Source organism: Pseudorca crassidens, chromosome 13, assembly GCF_039906515.1.
Source record: "Pseudorca crassidens isolate mPseCra1 chromosome 13, mPseCra1.hap1, whole genome shotgun sequence".
NCBI classification, from domain to species: Eukaryota; Metazoa; Chordata; class Mammalia; order Artiodactyla; family Delphinidae; genus Pseudorca; species Pseudorca crassidens.
In genome coordinates, this window is record NC_090308.1 from 7393410 (window position 1) to 7413029 (window position 19620).

Consider the following 19620-nt stretch of genomic DNA (forward strand, 5'->3'; position numbering starts at 1 on the left):
CCCTATATGCCAGCCTCTTTTTCCAGTACTGCCGCAATCCTGATGGTGATGTCAACGGTCCCTGGTGCTACACGACAAATCCAAGAAAACTTTTTGACTACTGTGATGTCCCTCATTGTGGTAAGCTTCTTTCTTTTTCGGAAGGAAATGACTTCTAAATAAATGCAGCATCACCTGGTCTTAGATCTGCAAGACAAGAGTTTGGGCTGAGCGCTTCTGGGCAAGAGAGGGTCCCCTCTCCTTGGGAGCCCTCTTTTCATCCTGGGCCTCTTGAATCTGTCCTACTCGTGGCCCCCTTTGTTAGGCACCGCCCCCTCCTCTGACTCCGTAAACAAAATAAATGCAAAATTCTCCAAAAGAGCAACTTCAGAGGTGATCTAATCAGCCTCCAGACAGTTCCACTGAACTCTCCAGTGTCTGGGGTGGGAGGCATGAAACACAAACTTAGAGTCACCCAGATAGGAAACGCTCTCTTTCAGCAGCTGAGAAGAAAGAAAGTACAAACAGCAGGAAACTGCTAAACATACAACATACATTGTAAACCTATAAACTGTCATCCTAAGAATTCAATGAACAGTAACACAGCTCTTTACAAAGCCCCAGTTTTCTTTATCCTAAGATGACTATGCACTAGCCACGCATTAATCAGACAACTTAGAGGAAGCTTGCTGGGTTCTTTCCTCATTTCTCTGAGACTTTTCTAGGGAGTGAGAAGCTTGGTTCAGCGAAAGGGGAGTTGAAGTTAGTTCTGAAAAATTTGGGGTAACAAATCCATACATAGGGAACAAATCCATAGATAGGACTTTTCTAGGGAGTGAGAAGCTTGGATCAGGGAAAGGGGAGTTGACGTTAGTTCTGAAAAGTCTGGGGTAACAAATCCATAGATAGATAGATAGATAGGGGTAACAAATCCATAGACAGGTCTGGAGAACAATGTAAACCACTTTGATTTGGACCCTACCTTACTTTCCGCTGACCCATCTTTGCAAACACCATCTGTCCTGGTTCCCGCTAATCAGTCTGGACTTCTCCTTTGCACCGTTTGATTGCATCTGCTTGTGTCTGCCACGTGCGGGGACAGGCTGGAGCAGAGAAGTTGCTGCTGCAGCCACTTAAGTCCACGTCCGGAGATGGTTTGGGAGGCAGTTTGGGGAAGGGGTTGAGAGCTCCGGAGCCACACTGTCGGGCTTTGATTTGGGGCCACTGCTGGGTAGAGCAGGGGAGGAGGGAGAGGTCAGGGTGACAGGAAAGATTCTACTTGGTTGCTGTCCTTGTGCTCTCTGGACTTGGGGAATTTATAGCTGACTCGTTCTCCAGTGTGTGTTTGCTGTGCACAAGCTCTCTTGGTGGCCCTCCATCTGAGAGCCCCTGGTGGGGTTAGCGCCTCCCTTTCCACTCCTCCCTGCCACCCTGAAGCTTTCTGGTACCCCACTGCCTCTTACCGCGTGGCCTCGCTATCCTGGACAGGCTGCCTATGTGGCACGATTGCCTTTAACTTGTATAGCTTGACAGTCCCACCCCGGCCTCTACAGCTGTGCCTGGGATTCATGCACCTCTGATTCCCCCTGAAGGGAAGTACAGTAACGTCCCAGGTGCAGCCCTCAGTCACCACCGGACGCTATCAGCTTCTCAGGTGTGACGCAGGCCTGGGTATCCTTCCTCAGGAAATATGTCTCAAGATCAGACCACGTGGTCTGATAACGTGCCCACATCATGAGGAAGCGGGGACCTCACAGTCCGCTGGAACAGCCCTCTCTCCATCCTTTCTTCTTTCTTCCATCTTAAGAACCTGATTCTTTTCCATCCTTGACTTGGGTAAGAGTACCAGCATTGTAGAAGAGGCTATTTGCCTTGAAGTCTGCAGATGGAGGTTTACCTTACACATCCCCGGGCATCCTTGGGGCCTCTGTTGAATCTTCCAGTGCAACATCTTTTTACGTACCCACCATCAGAAGGTAAAGATTACACACCTCAGCTGTTTCCTTCTTTCTAGTGCTTAGAGCAATGCCTAGTACATGCCAGGCACTACGTATACATATTTGAATACATATTTGCTGAATGAGTAAATTCAGCAAATATGTATTCAAATAAATGAACGAAATCTCAAATCACAGTTCCTCCAACATGTCAGGTCGGTGCTTAAAAGGGTCACTATCCCAGGTTAAGGGTACTTTCTGTGTGTGCTTGGATGGCTTTCGATAAGTTTATTCAGATTTTACAGAATATGAAATCTCTTTGAAGCATGACTTTGTTTTTTTAGGTTATTTTCATTTTCTCTGTTTTTTGTCTTTTTTTTTTTTTTTTTTTTTTTTTGCTGTACGCGGGCCTCTCACTGCTGTGGCCTCTCCCGTTGCGGAGCACAGGCTCCGGACGCGCAGGCTCAGTGGCCATGGCTCACGGGCCTAACCGCTCCGCGGCATGTGGGATCTTCCCGGACCGGGGCACGAACCCGTGTCCCCTGCATCGGCAGGCGGACTCTCAACCACTGCGCCACCAGGGAAGCCCCTTTTTTCTCTGTTTTTTAAAAAAGATTTTTATTGCTTATTCCTGGGAGATTTTGGATTTCCTTTATGTAAGTGAGAAATTTCCTAACAGCAATTTTCCTTAAAATTTCCAAACTTTACATTGTCTGTAATTCACATGGAAAACATCTTTAAAATGAAAAAGTAACACTGATTAACTTTTTAGGCTACACGTAAGCTTCTTTAAGCAACTCACCTGAAAAATGTGTGTAAATATTCCGTGTTATGAAAACAATGGCACCATGCAAATTGCACATAATAGCATAAGTAAAACAATTTGAAATCAGAAATATATTCTATTCAGCCCAGTATTCTGCTTCTCAATTTTATCAAGGGATTGTATTGTTTTTCTCTTTAATATTAACCTCAAAAATTGAAAGATGTGGGCTTCCCTGGTGGCGCAGTGGTTGAGAGTCCGCCTGCCGATGCAGGGGACGCGGGTTCGTGCCCCGGTCCGGGAAGAACCCATGTGCCGCGGAGCGGCTGGGCCCGTGAGCCATGGCCGCTGAGCCTGCGCGTCCGGAGCCTGTGCTCCGCAACGGGAGAGGCCACAGCAGTGAGAGGCCCGCGTATTGCAAATAAATAAATAAAATGAAAATAAATTTGAAAGATGCCCATTTTAAACATAATTTTATTTATTTATATTCGTTTATTTTAAATTGTAAATTTTTGTTAATTGGTTTTAACAACTCATTTCAATTCCACCAACACTAACAGTACAAATAGTAAGTAATTAAAAATAAATAGAACTTCAGTTTTGTTTCAAATACTAAGACCAGGGTACCACAATATCTGTAGTTATTCTTTTCTTAGTCCATTTCTGTAAGTCTATTCTGTGTAAGACACAGTAAGAGAAATTAAGGTCAGTGTTAGAGAGTAGGATTTCATTATATTGCATGCTTCTTTAAAAAAAAAAAAACAACTTCTGTATATAGATTCTCAGAATAGGCCAAGACAATTGGAAAGGTATTTGGAAAATTCAGATTCCAGATTCACTAGAGGATAGAATCTCTTGGTTGATTAAGAGCAAAAAATTTCTCCTTGTAATGTCATTATCAAGATGATTTATGCTTCTGTTTTTGAAGATCTTAAAGGACTCCAGACAGTGGAGAAGCCCTTTATGAATACCTTGTGTAGCCCCTGAACTGTTCTAGACATTAGTAAGTGACACCAACCAGAGATGGAGCATTAACCCTAATCTCCAGGAACCCTGCAAGCCAGGTGGAGAGAGAAAGCAGGTGGGAGAGTGAATAGAGAGGAAGGCAAGCGAACGGAAGTCATCCCCATGGCATTGGGTTAGTCTTGGGAGGCTCCCTGGAAGAGTCATCCTGAAACTGGCTGAGAGAAGCCATTATTTCAGTTTAGGACTGTTATCCTTGCTACACACACAGACACGCACACATGCGTGCACACACAAACACACGCACACATACGTGCACACACAGAGATTCACATTTTAAAAATACTCTTAGTGCCTTTCAATGGGGATGACAGTTATGGTTTTCAGTAAACTTTACATGGTTCAGATGATGATGGTGACGATGGTTCACTCTCTAGATATTCACATCAAGTCAGAAAAACAATTTGTGTCAGTCAAGCTCCTCTCCAAAAAGCTCTCATTCTAATGCCTAACTCTTCCAAATTTATTTAATCACTTCCTTAAGAAAGCAGTAAAAAAAAAAAAAAGTACTTGTATTTTCTTGAAAGGAGAAGGAAATGCTGTTGTCCCCTACCACTCTTGAAACTTAGAAAAAATATTCCAAAAGTTGTTTATGATTTTACTATTTAGTTTGGGCTTTGGGATGTCAAAAATTCAGTGCTTCAGCCATGAGCCATGAATTTATCATGAGTTGCTCTCTCACGTCTTCAAATGCAAATTTTTCCCACTTTGTGCCACAGCTTCCTCTTCATTTGATTGTGGAAAGCCCCAGATAGAGCCGAAGAAGTGTCCCGGAAGGGTTGTAGGTGGGTGCGTGTCCACCCCACACTCCTGGCCCTGGCAAGTCAGCCTTCGAAAAAGGTAACACCATTTCCAAAAACAGTGTATTCCATCCTCCTGTGTACTCCTTGCAAAACCTTTCTACATTCACACTAAATCCACATACCCTCAGTATCAGTACCTGCCTCTAAGTTCTGCAAAGGGGTAAGGAAAACTACAAAAAATATTTTCTATGTTTTTTAGTTGAGGTATAGATGCTGTACAATATGTTACAGTTGTACAATATAGTGATTCACCATTTTTAAAGGTTATACTCCATTTATAGTTATTATAAAATATTGGTTATATTCCCCGTGTAGTATGATATATTCTTGTAGCTTATTTTATACCTAACAGTTTGAACCTCTCACTCCCCCTCCCTATATAGCCCCTCCTCCCTTCCCTCTCCCCACTGGTAACCACTAGTTTGTTCTCTATATCTGTGAGTCTGCTTCTTTTTTTGTTATATTCTTTTCTATGTTCTTCAGTTTGAAAACAGTCAGAATTAGAACTTTTTTTTTTTTTGATCTGGGCAGCTATCATCAAAATTGATAAATGTAGCAATTTACACTAAGTTCCAATATTGCTGAAAAAGTATGGAAGATGCCTTGAGGGTTTAGATAGATACCCACTGTTACTTTGTCAAATGAAGAGAAAGGGATATTTTTAGAAATGGGACACCTGGAGGGGGAGGGTAAAGATTAAATTATCTATAATATATCACAGATACAGAGTCTCTCTTTTTTTTTCTTTCTTTCTTTCCTTCCTTCCACAGTTTTGTGAACTACTGAATTTAATCAAAGGGTGCTCACCTATTTGCAAAACGCACCTTGTTCAGTGAAGGGTAGCTCAGGATCGCCGTAATTTAAGAGTGATCAGTCCCCATCCTACATGACCCAGAAGGTTCAGGTTATCTTTCAGTGGCGCTCGCCTTTAATAAGCCCATTTGGTCTCATTCGAAGCACACACGGGAAACAGGCTGATCTGCTTTTGATGTTGCACCAGAGCGCATGTGCCCAATCGCTGTGCTCAGTGGTCTTCCTTCCTTCCGCTTGTGAGATGCTATCGATGAATGAAAACAGTCTATTTCATTCCCTGGTTGAGTTGGCTTTTCTTTTATTTGTCTTATCATTTAGTAACTGCTTGAGATACAGAGCCTTCACCTTTCACGTATCTCATATTCCCTCTTTCCCAAGATGTGCTGTGGTCTATTTCCAGATTGATAATCGCCTTGCTGGTCATTCACTTACTATTTGTGTCCCTTTCATTATGATGGGCTTTGGAGCGGCTCACACAAATTTTATGAGCAACCCCGTGCCTAAGCAGTCCTATAAAGTAAATGATTTAGGGGACGTTCCCCCCAGAGCGAACTTTCTCAGCTAAGATTAGCAGATGCCCGTGAATCACGGCTACTCAGGATCCCATTTAGTTCCCTGAAGAATGACTCATCGGGTCTTGCATAGATCTTGTCAAAAAGAAGGGACAGGGCTTCCCTGGTGGCGCAGTGGTTGAGAGTCTGCCTGCCAACGCAGGGGACAAGGGTTCGAGCCCTGTTCTGGGAGGATCCCGCATGCCGCGGAGCAACTAGGTCCGTGAGCCACAATTAATGAGCCTGTGCATCTGGAGCCTGTGCTCCGCGGCGGGAGAGGCCACGATAGTGAGAGGCCCGCGCAGCGTGATGAGGAGTGGCCCCCACTTGCCGCAACTAGAGAAAGCCCTTGCACAGAAACGAAGACCCAACACAGACATAAATAAATAAATAAATAAATAAATAAATAAATAAATAAAAGAAGGGACAGGGAGCTGGAGTCCAGGGTCAAAGGGTCAAAGCCATGGGCGTGGACCCCCTGTTGGAGTCGCGTGGCTTTGCTGGGCCTCGCCTGCGCACCAGCCACCTTCCAGAGTGGTGTAGTGACCTCCTGAGAACCCACCACAGGAGCACAGCTCAAAGCTCCCACCATCCCGATGACGGGCTGGTCACCTTGTCCTTTGGGAACGTCAGCAATATCACAACAGAGTGAGCACCACTTCCGGGCTTTCTGAGGAATAAATCATCAGGTTTGAACTAAAATCCTGGCACGTTTTCCTTCTAGATTTCCTTCTAGAAGCCACTTCTGTGGAGGCACTTTAATATCCCCAGAGTGGGTGTTGACTGCTGCCCACTGCCTGGACAGGTATGTTTAGGGGACCCCTGACACAAAGACTCACTCGTCTTAAAGACTTCCGCCTCCCCCTCTCTCCTTTCCTTCACCTTTTCTCCTCCCCTCTCCCCTTCCCTGTCCCCTCCCCTTCCTTCCCTCCTTCCTTTCATGGCAGTGACACTGGGGACCAGGGAGTGGATGAGAAGGGCCTGAGGCAGAATTGCCAGGGCCATTGGACGAGAGAGGAGGAGGTGTTTCTAGAGAGAAACGAAGCAGACAGACCCCTATCTGCCCTGCGCCAACTTCAGTGTTGGTGTCATTCTTCCTCTGTGGTCAGGCCGAAAGCAGCCCCGAGAACATTCCTTAACAGCCAGGTTCAGGTAAACCGTGAACTTGTTTCTTGCCACTCGGAGGTCTCTGATGGTAGGTAGCCCAGTGGGGAGAAGACGCAGTGCTGTGGCTCAGAAGGGCACCCGATGAAGGGCTGGCCCAGATTTTGTTCCTAACGTTGCTGTCTTCTCTAGCTACTCAGCGCCGGCATCATACAAGGTCATCCTGGGCGCACACCAAGAGACCGCCGTTGAAGACAGTGTCCAGGAAATACAAGTGGCCAAGCTGTTCCCGGAGCCCACTCGGGCCGACATGGCCTTGCTCAAGCTGAGCAGGTACTGGCTCGCCCGTGACTCTCACCCTGTGAGCAGTGAGAACATCTGCTCATCGCTGGGTTTGTGAGCCGTAACAGAGTTGTGTGTGGGCAGCCCCGTCTAGGACCCCAAAGGCACGGGGCTTTGGGGCAGGCATTGACCTTCAAGTGAGAAAACCTGGGCTCAGCCCCGCCTGCTCTTACTAGCCGTGGTCATGACAAAGGCACCAGGACACAGCTTCCTCTTGCGGAAAAAGAGCGAGTTGAAACATGAGGTACAGGTTACCCCTCAAACTCTCTCACTTAATGTTCCCCAGTCAGCTAATATACATTCATAATCAGAGAATTATTCAATTATTCCAGGCTGACACTCTCTTTTCAGTGTAATAATATATTTGGGGAAATCCCATGGGATTATGTATATTTCGATGCACTTCATAAAAGGCGATGTAAACACACACACACACTCACAATTCACAAGTGCAGATTCTCCTTCTTCCTATCTCTGGATTTATGTTTCCTGTTGAAATGGGGTTTTAGTAAGTCTGACAAAATGATAAATTTGTTAACGTCATTTAAAGTGAGCAGTATTTGGAAACAGGTCACAAGGGAGGCAGCTAAATAAACAGACTGCTATTTTGAGAAGAGGCACATTTGGGACAGCCAGCAAGGCACGCAGAGCCCATCGGCCATGCACGATGGGCTCCAGACGACAGCGGGACGACGGTGACGGTGACGAGGATGTGGCCAGCCCAGGGGTCAAGAGTCTGAGTGGGGCTCGCTGGGTCTGGACAGAAAACACTTCACAAGTTTTCTGGGTCAGTAAACTGAGTGACTCCCTGGGGTATTTGGACGCTCTGGAAAGGAAAGAAAGGGCCTTCTTCGCTTAGCCTAAAAAAGGAGCTGATTCGCTTTTCTCCATGGTCCCCTGGGGCCATCAGGAACGCTCTGATCCTTGAGCAAGTCATTTAGTGAACGTGGGTTCTGGATGTGTTCTCCGATAGACTGATACGCTTGGGCTTTTTCGGGTACCCACCCCCAGGCCCCCCAAACCCCAAGAGTCTCAGGCATTGGCGTTCCGCCAGGGGAACCTATACCGTGATGACTGTGGCCCCCGCTCCACGTGAGACGCCAATCTGTTCTGGTAGCTCTGACAGCGTGTGTCTGCTTCGAAGTTGAAGGCCATGATGGTTCTTAATCAGAATCAGGCATTTCTCATCTTCAGTGGGTTTTCCTCCTGAACTTACTAAAATAGAATCGAGTCTAAAAATCAAAGTTCTAATATTTGATTCTCTGGAACTCTAACGTGAAAGTTTTTGGCAAACAACACTACTTTGCTTATGCAAGGTACTTACTTCTAATCCTCTTTGACTTGGTATCTTGCATTATATTGGATTCTTCCAGCCATGGTGTTGTAACATTCATGGGTGAGGAAACTGAGGACCCCGAAGATAGAGCAGCTTCTGCTCCTAGTGGCACAAGGCCCTTGCTATTATTAAAGCCCTGTGATTGTATTTCAGCCGAATGGTCCACCTGCTGACTGAAGCCCTCTTAACTTCATCTAGAAGTGTGCACCTGGTATAAAATTCCCATAGTGCGAGAATAGACCTTAAAAGTCATTGTCATCTCTGTTCCCACCTCTAGTTTCTTGTCCACAACTGGTGCCTTTAAAACAAAATGTTCTATTTTTTTTTTTTTTTTTGACTCATAAGATACTACAGGCAAATGTGGGGATGAAAAGTTGTTTTCTACATTGCGCTGTGTCAGTGAAGCAAGGAAGAAATACCAGCTCAGAGCGTTCTGGGGCTCTGGGGCAGGTGGGGTCTTGTGACCAACAGATGAATGGCAGAAGTCTCCCAGCAGGGCAGTCAAATGTAACTTTTGATGTTTTCCTTTCAGCCCTGCCATCATCACCGAAAAGGTAATCCCAGCTTGTCTGCCATCCCCGAATTATGTGGTCGCGGACCGGACAGTATGTTACATCACTGGCTGGGGAGAAACCCAAGGTAAGATAAATTCTGTGACTCACATGATGAACTTGTTCTGACCTGCAACCTACATTGGAAAATGAGCATGTGTACCAATTTCTATCAGTGAGTGAGGTCCACTCCCTTCCTGACTTTGTCTGGACATCTGCCTCCGTCTCTATAATCAGTCATCAAGGGACATGGATGAGGGGAAGGGTAGTGTTTCCTTGAGACTCTGACCCCAAAAATCCAAGGTTAATATTGTGTCCCCAGGTAAGTAGGGTTTTGACACAAGCTACAAATTAAGGGTGTTAGATTGTCGTTCATGTGAATTAAGCGCACAGAGTTCCCAAACATGGTGCAAATCAACAACAAAAATTATAGTTAAACTAGTCTCCCCAAATACCCACTTGCCTGGCTCTGTGTGGAGACGTTGTTGGGGGTAGGGCAGACTGACAGCAGGGAAAAGAAAGAAAGGTCCCAATTCTAGGATGGTATTTGGTATTGGTTGACGGGGTGAGGATGAGAGAGGAAACGTTTCTGCAGGATCCTGGCTCAGCAGCCGGTACTATATTTTGGGAATCCCGTCTTCTCTTTGCAGTATGCCCTGCATTATATTATAATAAAAATTATTATTATACTCTTCAGACTCGGGCCTAGGAACATTATAAGAATGTCCTAGATCTCTGCCTCACTTTCTCAGAAGCATTGGTCGGAGCACCAGAGTGGGAGTCAGGAACCCTGGAAAGTAGTTCTGGTTCTGCCACCAGCTGGGCGAACGGGACAAGTCACCTTACCTCTTTGTACCATTTGGCATCTAAGCCCTCATCCATAAAATCCGTGTTTTCAAATTACGTTCTACATGTTAGCCTTGGTTTCCTCATCTGTGCCACCCTATGAGGTCACTGTGAGGATTGAGATAGTGCATAGGGAGAGCTCAGTGCTTTGGAGATGGTATTTCAGCAGCTCCTGTGCCTATTAAACGACCACCACTGCCATCACCACCATCATCACCACCACCATCACCATGGACACCGTCATCACCACCACCGTCCTCACCATCACCCTCACCATCTCAGGATCATCATCATCACCATCGCCGTCATGGTCGGCCCTCAACCCTCCCCGTCATCACCACTGTCACTGTCGTCAATAAGTACCACATAACCTGTGTGTAGCTGAGCCCTGATGGAACCCAGGCCTGCCAGACCCCCGCAAGCCCATTCACTGTTTCTTGTCTCACCCAGCACCCACACTTTTCTAACTATCACCCTGCACTGGGTTCCCCTGTCTCTCCAGGCCTCGTCTGAATGTCTAACTGGAGAAAATGATTCTCAATGTATTCATTGGATCAGGAGTCACAAAACATGAGTCAGGTCTGTTTACCGATTTTCTATGTGTCAGTAATGACATCAGATCAATCAGCCTCTCCGTGTGAGGTCAGAATTCTCCCCTTTAGTCTCCAGACTTGCCCTGACTTCCGTATTCCAAAGCAAGGTAAGAGTTGATGTCGAGGGGGTCATTCATGTCAGCCCCTCATCAGCAATCGCTGGGTATTTTCGGGGACCTGCTTCGACGTCCCCACCACCCCATCAGGTCCCTAGGTCACCCTCAGCCTCAGGCCCTCAGAAACGCCATCTCTCCTGTGGCCACACGATGGCAGCACCTCTGCACAGACCACGAAGGCGTCTGGTCAACTAGCAGTGGATTTGTCCCTAGCCTCGGGATGCCTGTCTTGCTCAGAAAGCAGATGTAAGAGCAGGACACTCAGTTAAATTAATTTTCAGCAAAAATTTTTGAGAAGGCCGCACCCTCTGCATATCCACCCAATTCAGAAAATGCATCCGCTACCCAATGCTTCTGTGGTCAGGACTTTCGTCCTCAGTGGCTCTGCCTGCCCAGGGCTGGGACTCGCCTCTTCTTTCCAGATGGTGGTTCTCTTAGGTGCTCCCGTCAACTCCAGCGTAAGTTTTCTGAACTCAAGACAATTTTCCGATTTTATTAAAAGTCTTTGGAGAAGAAGCAGTACCTTATTTCTTGGCTGTTTCACGCTGGCAACGCAAAGATTTTGCAAAACTCATGAAAGCTGGGCTTGCAAAATTGGAAAACTGGATTATTTGTGAAAATGCTGAGACGTACCTGGGTGTGTCCATCTGGAAAACATCATCACTTCTTGTGATTGTGCACGGGTTCTATTTCCATTTGCCAAAGTAAGAAAAAGCAGTTTTTCTCACGAAGAAAGAAGTACAGTGAGGAAAACAAGCACATCAAAGAATCTTTACTGGCCCTAATCGGAAAAGAAATGTAAATTAGGAAATAAATTAAGACAATGTCCACCCATCACATTAGCAAGCATTTGAAAATTATTAGACCCCACACGCTCAGAAGGTTGTTGTGCGCTGCTTTTTTTCTAGTGACAGTTTACACTGTCACACCTGTTTAGAAAATATTTGGCAAAGATATTGGGAACCATAAATATGTCTATATAATCCCTCAGAACTTAGACTTAAGAAAATACTAAGGAATATGAATAACCTGTAGGAACAAAGAAGTGACACGTTGAGAGCAGCTGTTGTAGCCAATGAACGTGGTGGTGAAGAGTTTGGGCCATGATGTTGCAGACCCAAGTTCAAATCCCAGCTCCACCGTACTTGCTGGGTGATCCTGGGCAAACTACACACCCTTCCTAAGCCTCAGTTTCCTTAACTGTACAATAGGAACGACAAAAGTGCCTCGGTGATCGGACTGTTTTAAGGATTAAGTGAGCTACACCACATAATGAGCTTGTGCCTGAAAAAGTTAATTGTCAGTAAATGACAGTTGTTCTTTTTTTTAAATATTGTGGTAAAATATACGTAACGTAAAATTTACTTTTTGAACTATTTTGAAGAGTACAAGTCTGTGGCATTTAGCACCTGCACAACGTTGTGCAACCGTCCCCACTGTTTACAGAACACTTGCCTCACCCCAAAAGGAAATCCCGAACCCATTCATCAGTCACTCCCAACTAAAATATGAATTATACAGACTGTAGGTTTATGAAAGTCTTTATGATATAACTTTGTGTGGGAAAAATGTGCACTATGATATAAGTAGTAAAAGAAGCGTATAAAAATCCTAGAAGGGAATATATGAAAATAGCAGCACTACTATTTCTCAATCTCCCTTTATACATTAAAAGTAAATTTCTTTATAGTTTAAAAAAAAAAGAAACCAAAACATAACAACACAAACCAACCTCAAAATCCCATAAAGAAGCCCAGGTTAATTAAGTCTAGGTCTTGGGAACATGAAATCTTATATAATGTTTATACTTTCAAGGGTCAAAAAGAAAAAAGAAAGAGTTCTAGTACCGGGAACTGACTTCTTGTTTTATCCAACCTCACGATGAACATGAGATCCATCATTGCTGCTCTGTTGTTCTGGAAGCTTCCTTGCGGACACGTTTTCGATCCAGTCACCACGCGTTTCATCTTTTTAAACACAGGCACTTACGGCGCTGGCTTGCTCAAGGAAGCCCGGCTGCCTGTGATTGAGAACAAGGTGTGCAATCGCTATGAGTATCTGAATGGGAGAGTCAAACCCACCGAGCTGTGCGCGGGGCATCTGACTGGAGGTGCTGACAGCTGCCAGGTAACAAAAGACTAAAGACATCAAAGTTCATCTTGTGTTGGCCTGTTTTGGCCCCTTAGACATTTCAGCCCCAAAGCAGCAAATTCGAGAAGGATTTGTCAGTCGAAGGCCACAGTCTAAATGTTGCCCAGAAACCTTTTAAGTGTGTCTCTGAAGGCTGATTCAGGTCATCTAGGGTGATTTCTTCGGCCTTGAGTTCCACACTGGTTGTAAGGGAATAGTTAGGCACCATCACGGCAACAGCCCCTACGCCTCTGGGAGGGGGATCTTGGGTGGGACTCGGGACGTGGCCTTTCTAGTAGGAAAGGGAGGTTGGTATAAGACAAAGACCCTCCCACACCTCCTTTAAGATTGTTCCTGGGGTTACCCTCCCTAAGAGAAACCCCAAGGCTTGAAGGGATGAATACAGTTTTCACAAGGGATTTCTTTTCCCCCCGGGAAACACTAAATGGTACGGTTTCGTTAAACGTACATTGCCTAGTACTGAAGCACAGCAGATGTTCCAATAATATGTTACTAAGTTCCTTTCTGGTTGGAAAGGGATGTTCAAATACTGGGAACAACTTACATTTGGGTAATAGAAGGATGACATCCCATACTAAAAGGATGGAAGCTTAATCCTCTCATGGTTTTTTCCCTTCCTCTGTGTAGGGTGACAGTGGAGGGCCTCTGGTTTGCTTTGAGAAGGACAAATACATTTTACAAGGAGTCACTTCGTGGGGTCTTGGCTGTGCACGCCCCAATAAGCCTGGTGTGTATGTTCGTGTTTCAAAGTTTGTCACTTGGATTGAAGAAACAATGAGAAAGAATTAATTAGATGGGAGGCAGAGTGAAGCATCAGCAGATCTGAAGCTGGAACCTGGGTAGGGAATTCAGCGTACTCAAAACTAATTGACGGTAATCAAACTAAGTTTGACACTGTACTTAGCTACCAGCTACTCCCAACCGCAACATTTGTTTGTATTGCTGTGGATAACTTGTTCCTATCCATGGACTGCTGGATTCTGTAATAATGAGGCAATACAGCTATGACATTTGTTGAAAATAAACTCTGTACTTCCTTTGACTTAATTTTTTGATTTTCACTGTTTTCATGCTCTTCGTTCATCCTACCAATTGTAAATGGTGTAACTCTTACAGACCTGAGTGATTTCGTTCCCTCTCATAAGGAAGAGAGGAACGAGAAGCCTGTAAGATGAATAGAGAAGCCCTAGTAAGTCACCTATATATTTACCTTGTCACACATCTTTAACGTCTTTATTTTTGGCACTGGGATGAATGTTTTCAAAGCTGCAGCATATATGGGGAATCATGAGCGCAAATTCTGTTCTTGGGAATGAAATCTGTTACTGACAACTTGACTCTAGCCCAGCACAGGAGACCCTGGGCAGACAGCTGTATTCTGAGAAGTAAACCGGGCAATGGAAGTGTCGTAACACAAGACCAGCTAAGAGTCTGAATGGTATTCTGGGTCACATATGAGTCTAGGAATGGTGCCAAGAGCCTGGAAAGGAGCAACGAACATATACTGAAGGTGGACTATTTAATTTCCATCAGTAATTGGCTGCCTGGATATGTAGTATACTTTGTCACATGGGAAGAGTGTTTTACAGTGACTCACGTTCAGAAAGAAGAGAAAGGATGCCAATTGATTTTTCTTGACAATTTACATTTTTTTTATTGTTATCAGAACCCAAATGTCAACTCAAAATACAATTCCAAGGTGATAGTATCAAGAAGCAACAGTCATCTCACAGCAAAGAGAAAAATGCAAAAGAAACAAAAATGCAAGGGTGTATGAATAAAGGGTAAGTGCAGCATTACACCCTTAAAGAACTGTGTTTATTTCATTGAAAAATAAAGTATTCATATTCAATTCTGATGTGCTTTAAGGATTAAAAACTTATTTTACAATTAGCACGTACACCGTACATATCGTCACACGTTCACATAGAAATTTTTTCCTCACTGGCAAGGTTTCCCTTTGGCTCCCATTTTACCTGTCCACCCAAAATAATTCATTAAACAATTCTGCATAAGATACATACTGAACCTGAAAATATAACAAATGTGACATAGAAAGCAGGACATCATAAAGACAGCATATTTGTATTTAAACTCCACATTTCAAAAAGTCTCAGTAACAAAAAAGAACGATCCAATCCCTTATTAGTACCTGTAAAGTCATGTACAATATAAACTTCTGCTCATTCTTTTAAGCATGGATATAACTGACCTTTCTTTCAAACTAAAATGTAAGCTTCTTCCCAAGACAAGGCAAAAGTGTCAAGATTGAATGAGATTTGTCCATAGTTTTCACTCTTGACCACGGGCATCATCATAGAGCTGAACTCACACATATAAGATAAATATCCCTGTATGATTAAAATCTGAAGACCCATGAAGTCATAGTCCATGGGTTTCACCAGTAAAACACTGAATATGTGGCTCTAGGTGTCCACTAAAGGAGGACCGCAGTTACCCTGAATCATCTCAGGACCAATCTGATTTTACAAATAATAGAGCCAAATCCTTGAATTGTCCAGCAGATTTGTTCTTATTTCTGGAACAAGGCCTAAAAGTGCCTGCAACCCTAGATGCTCCAGGAGCTTAAGGGGCTTAAGGTGAGAAGAGAAAGCAAAGGCTCAGAGCCAGGTGGCCCGAGGTCCTTAGATTCAGTCTCCGCATTAACAAGATTCCCACATCTTCATCTTCCCTGGAATCATCAGAACCCTCAGTTCAGAGCCTCCATGTCTTGATCAGATTTGATGAGCCCATTTCTGTACACTTGCCCCAGATCCTTGGTTTGCACATCTTGCATTCCTGATGGAACCGTCATTGAGAACTGGGTGGGGCTTCTCTTGTCTCTCTGTAACCCAGTGGGTCAGAGACACTGCCCCAGCGTGAGGAAAAACCTCAGGAGGAGCTGTGCACACAACGGGCTCTTGGCTAAACCGGTCACATATTACATGTTCCCAGAAACTTTGACAGCACGATGAGTCTTGATTCATCCGACATTGTATAAAAATACTCTGGATAGTCTGAATGTCTATGTAAAGTATTAAAAACACTTGGAGCTGCACAGCTGAAGTGGACACACACACGTCTCTGCAAGGCACGTCGGCTCCTTGGGGGGGACCAGCCTGAATAGCTCTTTCCTTGCATCTCTGGCAGGGGGCTCAAAGGTGAGAGCTCAAAACTTGAGTTTTCTTTTTTCTGCCACATTTATAGGAATGTGGACTAACAAAACAAAGGAGAAAAGAGAAAGTCCTTATAAAAGATTACACAACTAGTGAGAAGGAAGTCTTTTTGTTATTACTCAATTTCATAGTTGGTTTTGATCGAATACACTCATGCGTAACTGCTCATAAAAACCCAACTCAAAGGGAACAAAATTAACTGTCTCCAAGTCATTTTTGGCCTGCCCTCAATCCCTAGGCAGGGGTTAATTAGCATTATAGCACATATAAATTCTTTATGAATTTCTACTCTGTAACAGATGGTTTGGAAATGAGCTGCTGATGTGAACAAAAGAAAGCAGAAATGAGAAAATGACTAAGTGCTGTTGTAGAAGGGAAAATGCTAACAGGTTTCCGTAACTTGGGGCTAAGTAGTTTTTGTTCCTGAGTAAGTGATTATAGAATGCAATCAATGTGCTTAACTTGTAAAACCATAGATCAGACTTTTATTAGACGTTTTTTCAAGGGTAGGGACCAGGCATAATTAATTAATTTACCCAATTTTTTAATTATGAAAATTTACAAACAGAAAAAAATTCATGTAAGTTGAATTTTTGTTGGTCGAATTCTTCCTGTGTATGTACTGCTTGTATATTAATTTTCCCTGCACACCATTGAGATGGCCTTCTCACCTCCAAAACTCCATCTCTTCCAATTGTTTAATTCTATTTTTAATATGATTGAATTGGCAAAAGAGTCTTGATCTCAAATCACTCCCTCTTCCTCCACTTTTTCCTGATGAGTTTGAAAATCTGACTTCTGACTGGTTTGGGGATCAAGAATGAGTCTATCACGCTCACTATAAATGAGCAGCAGCAAATGGAGTCGAGTCAAAAAGAAGAATGCAGTGCCTGTCACTGGAGGGTCTGCACAGAGGGCATTCATAAAAGAGGGCAGCAGATGTGCAGGAAAAGAACTCTGCACCACTGAGTTAGACGTCTTAAAACTCCAATGACACATTCCCAGGCTTGTGCCACCAACAGTCAGCACTGAACTTCTTACTTTTGACCCTATAATCCCGGCCGGGATGCTCTCCTGCGTACTCCAGCCCTGAACAGATCCTGCAGGGCACATCAGCCCATGAGAAGTTGCCCTTAAAGTTTGGATATCTTATTTGAAGATAATCCTATTTCCTTTCTCACCATTTCCCCTGCTTTATCTAACCTTAAATAGTCTTCTTTCCTTTGGTCTGTTAGCATGACTGCAATTGGAGTGACAGGGTTGGACACCGCCCACCCTGATCTGGCCCCCATACGCTCATACAAACCAAATAATTGTCTGTGATGACACAGCTAGCAGCATGTTTATCCTTTCTGGATGATGCAGGTCTTTCCATGATGTAACACTCAAGAGGACAGTTTTGATACCTTTTATAAATTTCTTTTTTTAAAAAATATTTATTTATTTATTTATGGCTGCGTTGGGTCTTAGTTGCAGCACTCGGGATCTTTCATTGTGGCACGCGGGCTTCTCTCTAGTTGTGGCATGGGGGCTCAGTAGTTATGGCGTGTGGGCTTAGTTTCCTCGCGGCACGTGAGATCTTAGTTCCCCAACCAGGGATCGAGCACGAGTCCCCTGCATTGGAAGGCAGATTCATAACTACTGGACCACCCACCAGGGAAGTCCCCCCTTTTATAAATTTCTTAACTTAATTTTGGTTTATAAAATGGCAATGTCTTAAAGAGAATCTCCCACCACACCTCAGACTTCACGTAGCATTGTTTTACGCTAAAACATAGGTAGAGCTTTGGTTGAGGAATAAGCCATTACCTATCAGTTTACTTACAAACAAGCACAGAATCTGATTGGGTTACTTCATGGGACGAATGTCCACCTGTGCTCTGATTGGCCAGTCCTGTTAGAAGTCAGCTGGTGGTTTGGTTTTGAGTACACTGATAAGCCTTTCTTAGGAAAGTTCTGAGATGATTCGTCAATCTTATTTTTCAAAATAGCATCAAGAAATAGGACTATGAAATCACTGTATAGGTTTTAAAGGTCTGGTTGAAATACTTCTGAGCGATGGTTGCCTATCTCTGGGGAGGGGGATGGGACCTCATTAAAAGAGGATATGAAGAGAGAAATTTCCAATACTACCAGGGGATTCTTGCTATTAAAATACTCATAATCAAGTAGGATACAGCATAAGATAATAAAACTACCCAAAACAACAGTCACACCTGTACACTGCACAATATCAATCCCAGTACTAGCATGTAGAAGTTGTGAAGTCTCTCTGAGCATAGATTTCCTAGTATACAAAAAAGTAACGATAAGAACTTGTATTGCACACAATCACTTTGAGTATTAAAGGAAATGACATATATGAAACCATTGATCACGTATATAAGGACCTAAAAAATGTCGGTTTCTATTCTCTTCCCAGTCTGTCAAGTGAAGAATAAAACTGCCATGAGGTTACTAACATTTCAGTCTTGTCATAAATACTTTTGATACACTTTTTAAAAATTTAGAGATCCATACTCTTAATTTCTAGGTCACTGTTTAGAAGAAGATGGATTTTTATTTTTAAAATTAGCTGTTAGGAGCTTCTCTGGTGGTGCAGTGGTTAAGAATTCGCCTGCCAATGCAGGGGACACAGGTTCGATCCCTGGTCCAGGAACTAAGATCCCACATGCCGTGGAGCAACTAAACCTGTGCACCACAACTACCGAGCCTGCGCTCTAGAGCCCGCGAGCCACAACTACTGAGCCTGCGTGCCCACAGCCTGTGCTCCGCAAAAAGAGAAGCCACCACAATGAGAACCCCGCGCACCACAACGAAGAGCAGCCCCGCTCACTACAACTAGAGAAAGCCCGTGCCCAGCAATGAAGACCCAATGCAACCAAAAATAAATTTAAAATAAATAAATAAAATTAGCTGTTAAATTATTTTTTTTTAATTCACAAATGAGGACTTCCCTGGCAGTTCAGTGGTTAAGACTCCACACTTCCAATGCAGGGGACACAGGTTCGATCCCTTGTCAGGGAGCTAAGATCCCACATGCCACGCGGTGCAGCCAGAAAATTTTAAAAATTTAAAAAAATAAAATTCACAAATGATACAAGACCATGAGTTGTAATTAAAAAAATAAAAAATCGAACAATTCAGAAGTCTATGGGGTATAAAAGTAATGTCCTCCCTTCCACATCCCCACTTCCCAAACGATTTCTATCCCCAGAGGGTATATTTTATCATTTTAGATCTTTTCCTATGCATTCTCATATTCATATTCTCTCTTCCTATCTTTTTATTATGGAAGATTTCAGAGGAGATTAGAATATGTGTACTGTGGATTTTTCGTGATATAACAAAAACATATTTCATATTCATATGTTGGTTGGATATTAACTTTCCCTGTACACCATTTAGACACCCTTTTCCCAAATTCAGTCTCTTTCTCACTGTCCTTCTCCTATCTTCTTTCTATCTATGTATCACTTATCATTCATCTATCTGTCTATCGATTGAGCTATCATTCTTCTATCATCATCTGACTA

The 19620-nt window shown here is 43.7% G+C and overlaps 2 protein-coding genes across 3 annotated transcripts in view; one reads left to right on the forward strand and one right to left on the reverse strand.

Moving 5' to 3' along the window:
* Positions 1 to 14760, forward strand: part of PLG (plasminogen) — a 46072-nt gene extending 31312 nt beyond the window's left edge. The window contains exons 13-19 of the mRNA XM_067701608.1: positions 27 to 120; positions 4422 to 4542; positions 6594 to 6674; positions 7166 to 7306; positions 9184 to 9290; positions 12739 to 12884; positions 13536 to 14760. Of these exons, the coding sequence (XP_067557709.1) occupies positions 27 to 120; positions 4422 to 4542; positions 6594 to 6674; positions 7166 to 7306; positions 9184 to 9290; positions 12739 to 12884; positions 13536 to 13697 (852 nt within the window). The 3' untranslated portion in view covers positions 13698 to 14760. The remainder of the gene's footprint in view (positions 1 to 26; positions 121 to 4421; positions 4543 to 6593; positions 6675 to 7165; positions 7307 to 9183; positions 9291 to 12738; positions 12885 to 13535) is intronic.
* Positions 14710 to 19620, reverse strand: part of SLC22A3 (solute carrier family 22 member 3) — an 88800-nt gene continuing 83889 nt past the window's right edge. Inside the window, exon 11 of one of the 2 annotated variants that reach the window (XM_067701610.1) lies at positions 14710 to 16124. In XM_067701610.1, coding sequence (XP_067557711.1) covers positions 16064 to 16124 — 61 coding nt within the window. In that variant the 3' untranslated portion in view covers positions 14710 to 16063. Of the gene's footprint in view, positions 16155 to 19620 lie in introns of both variants that reach the window. The other variant, XM_067701609.1, reaches the window with a different exon arrangement.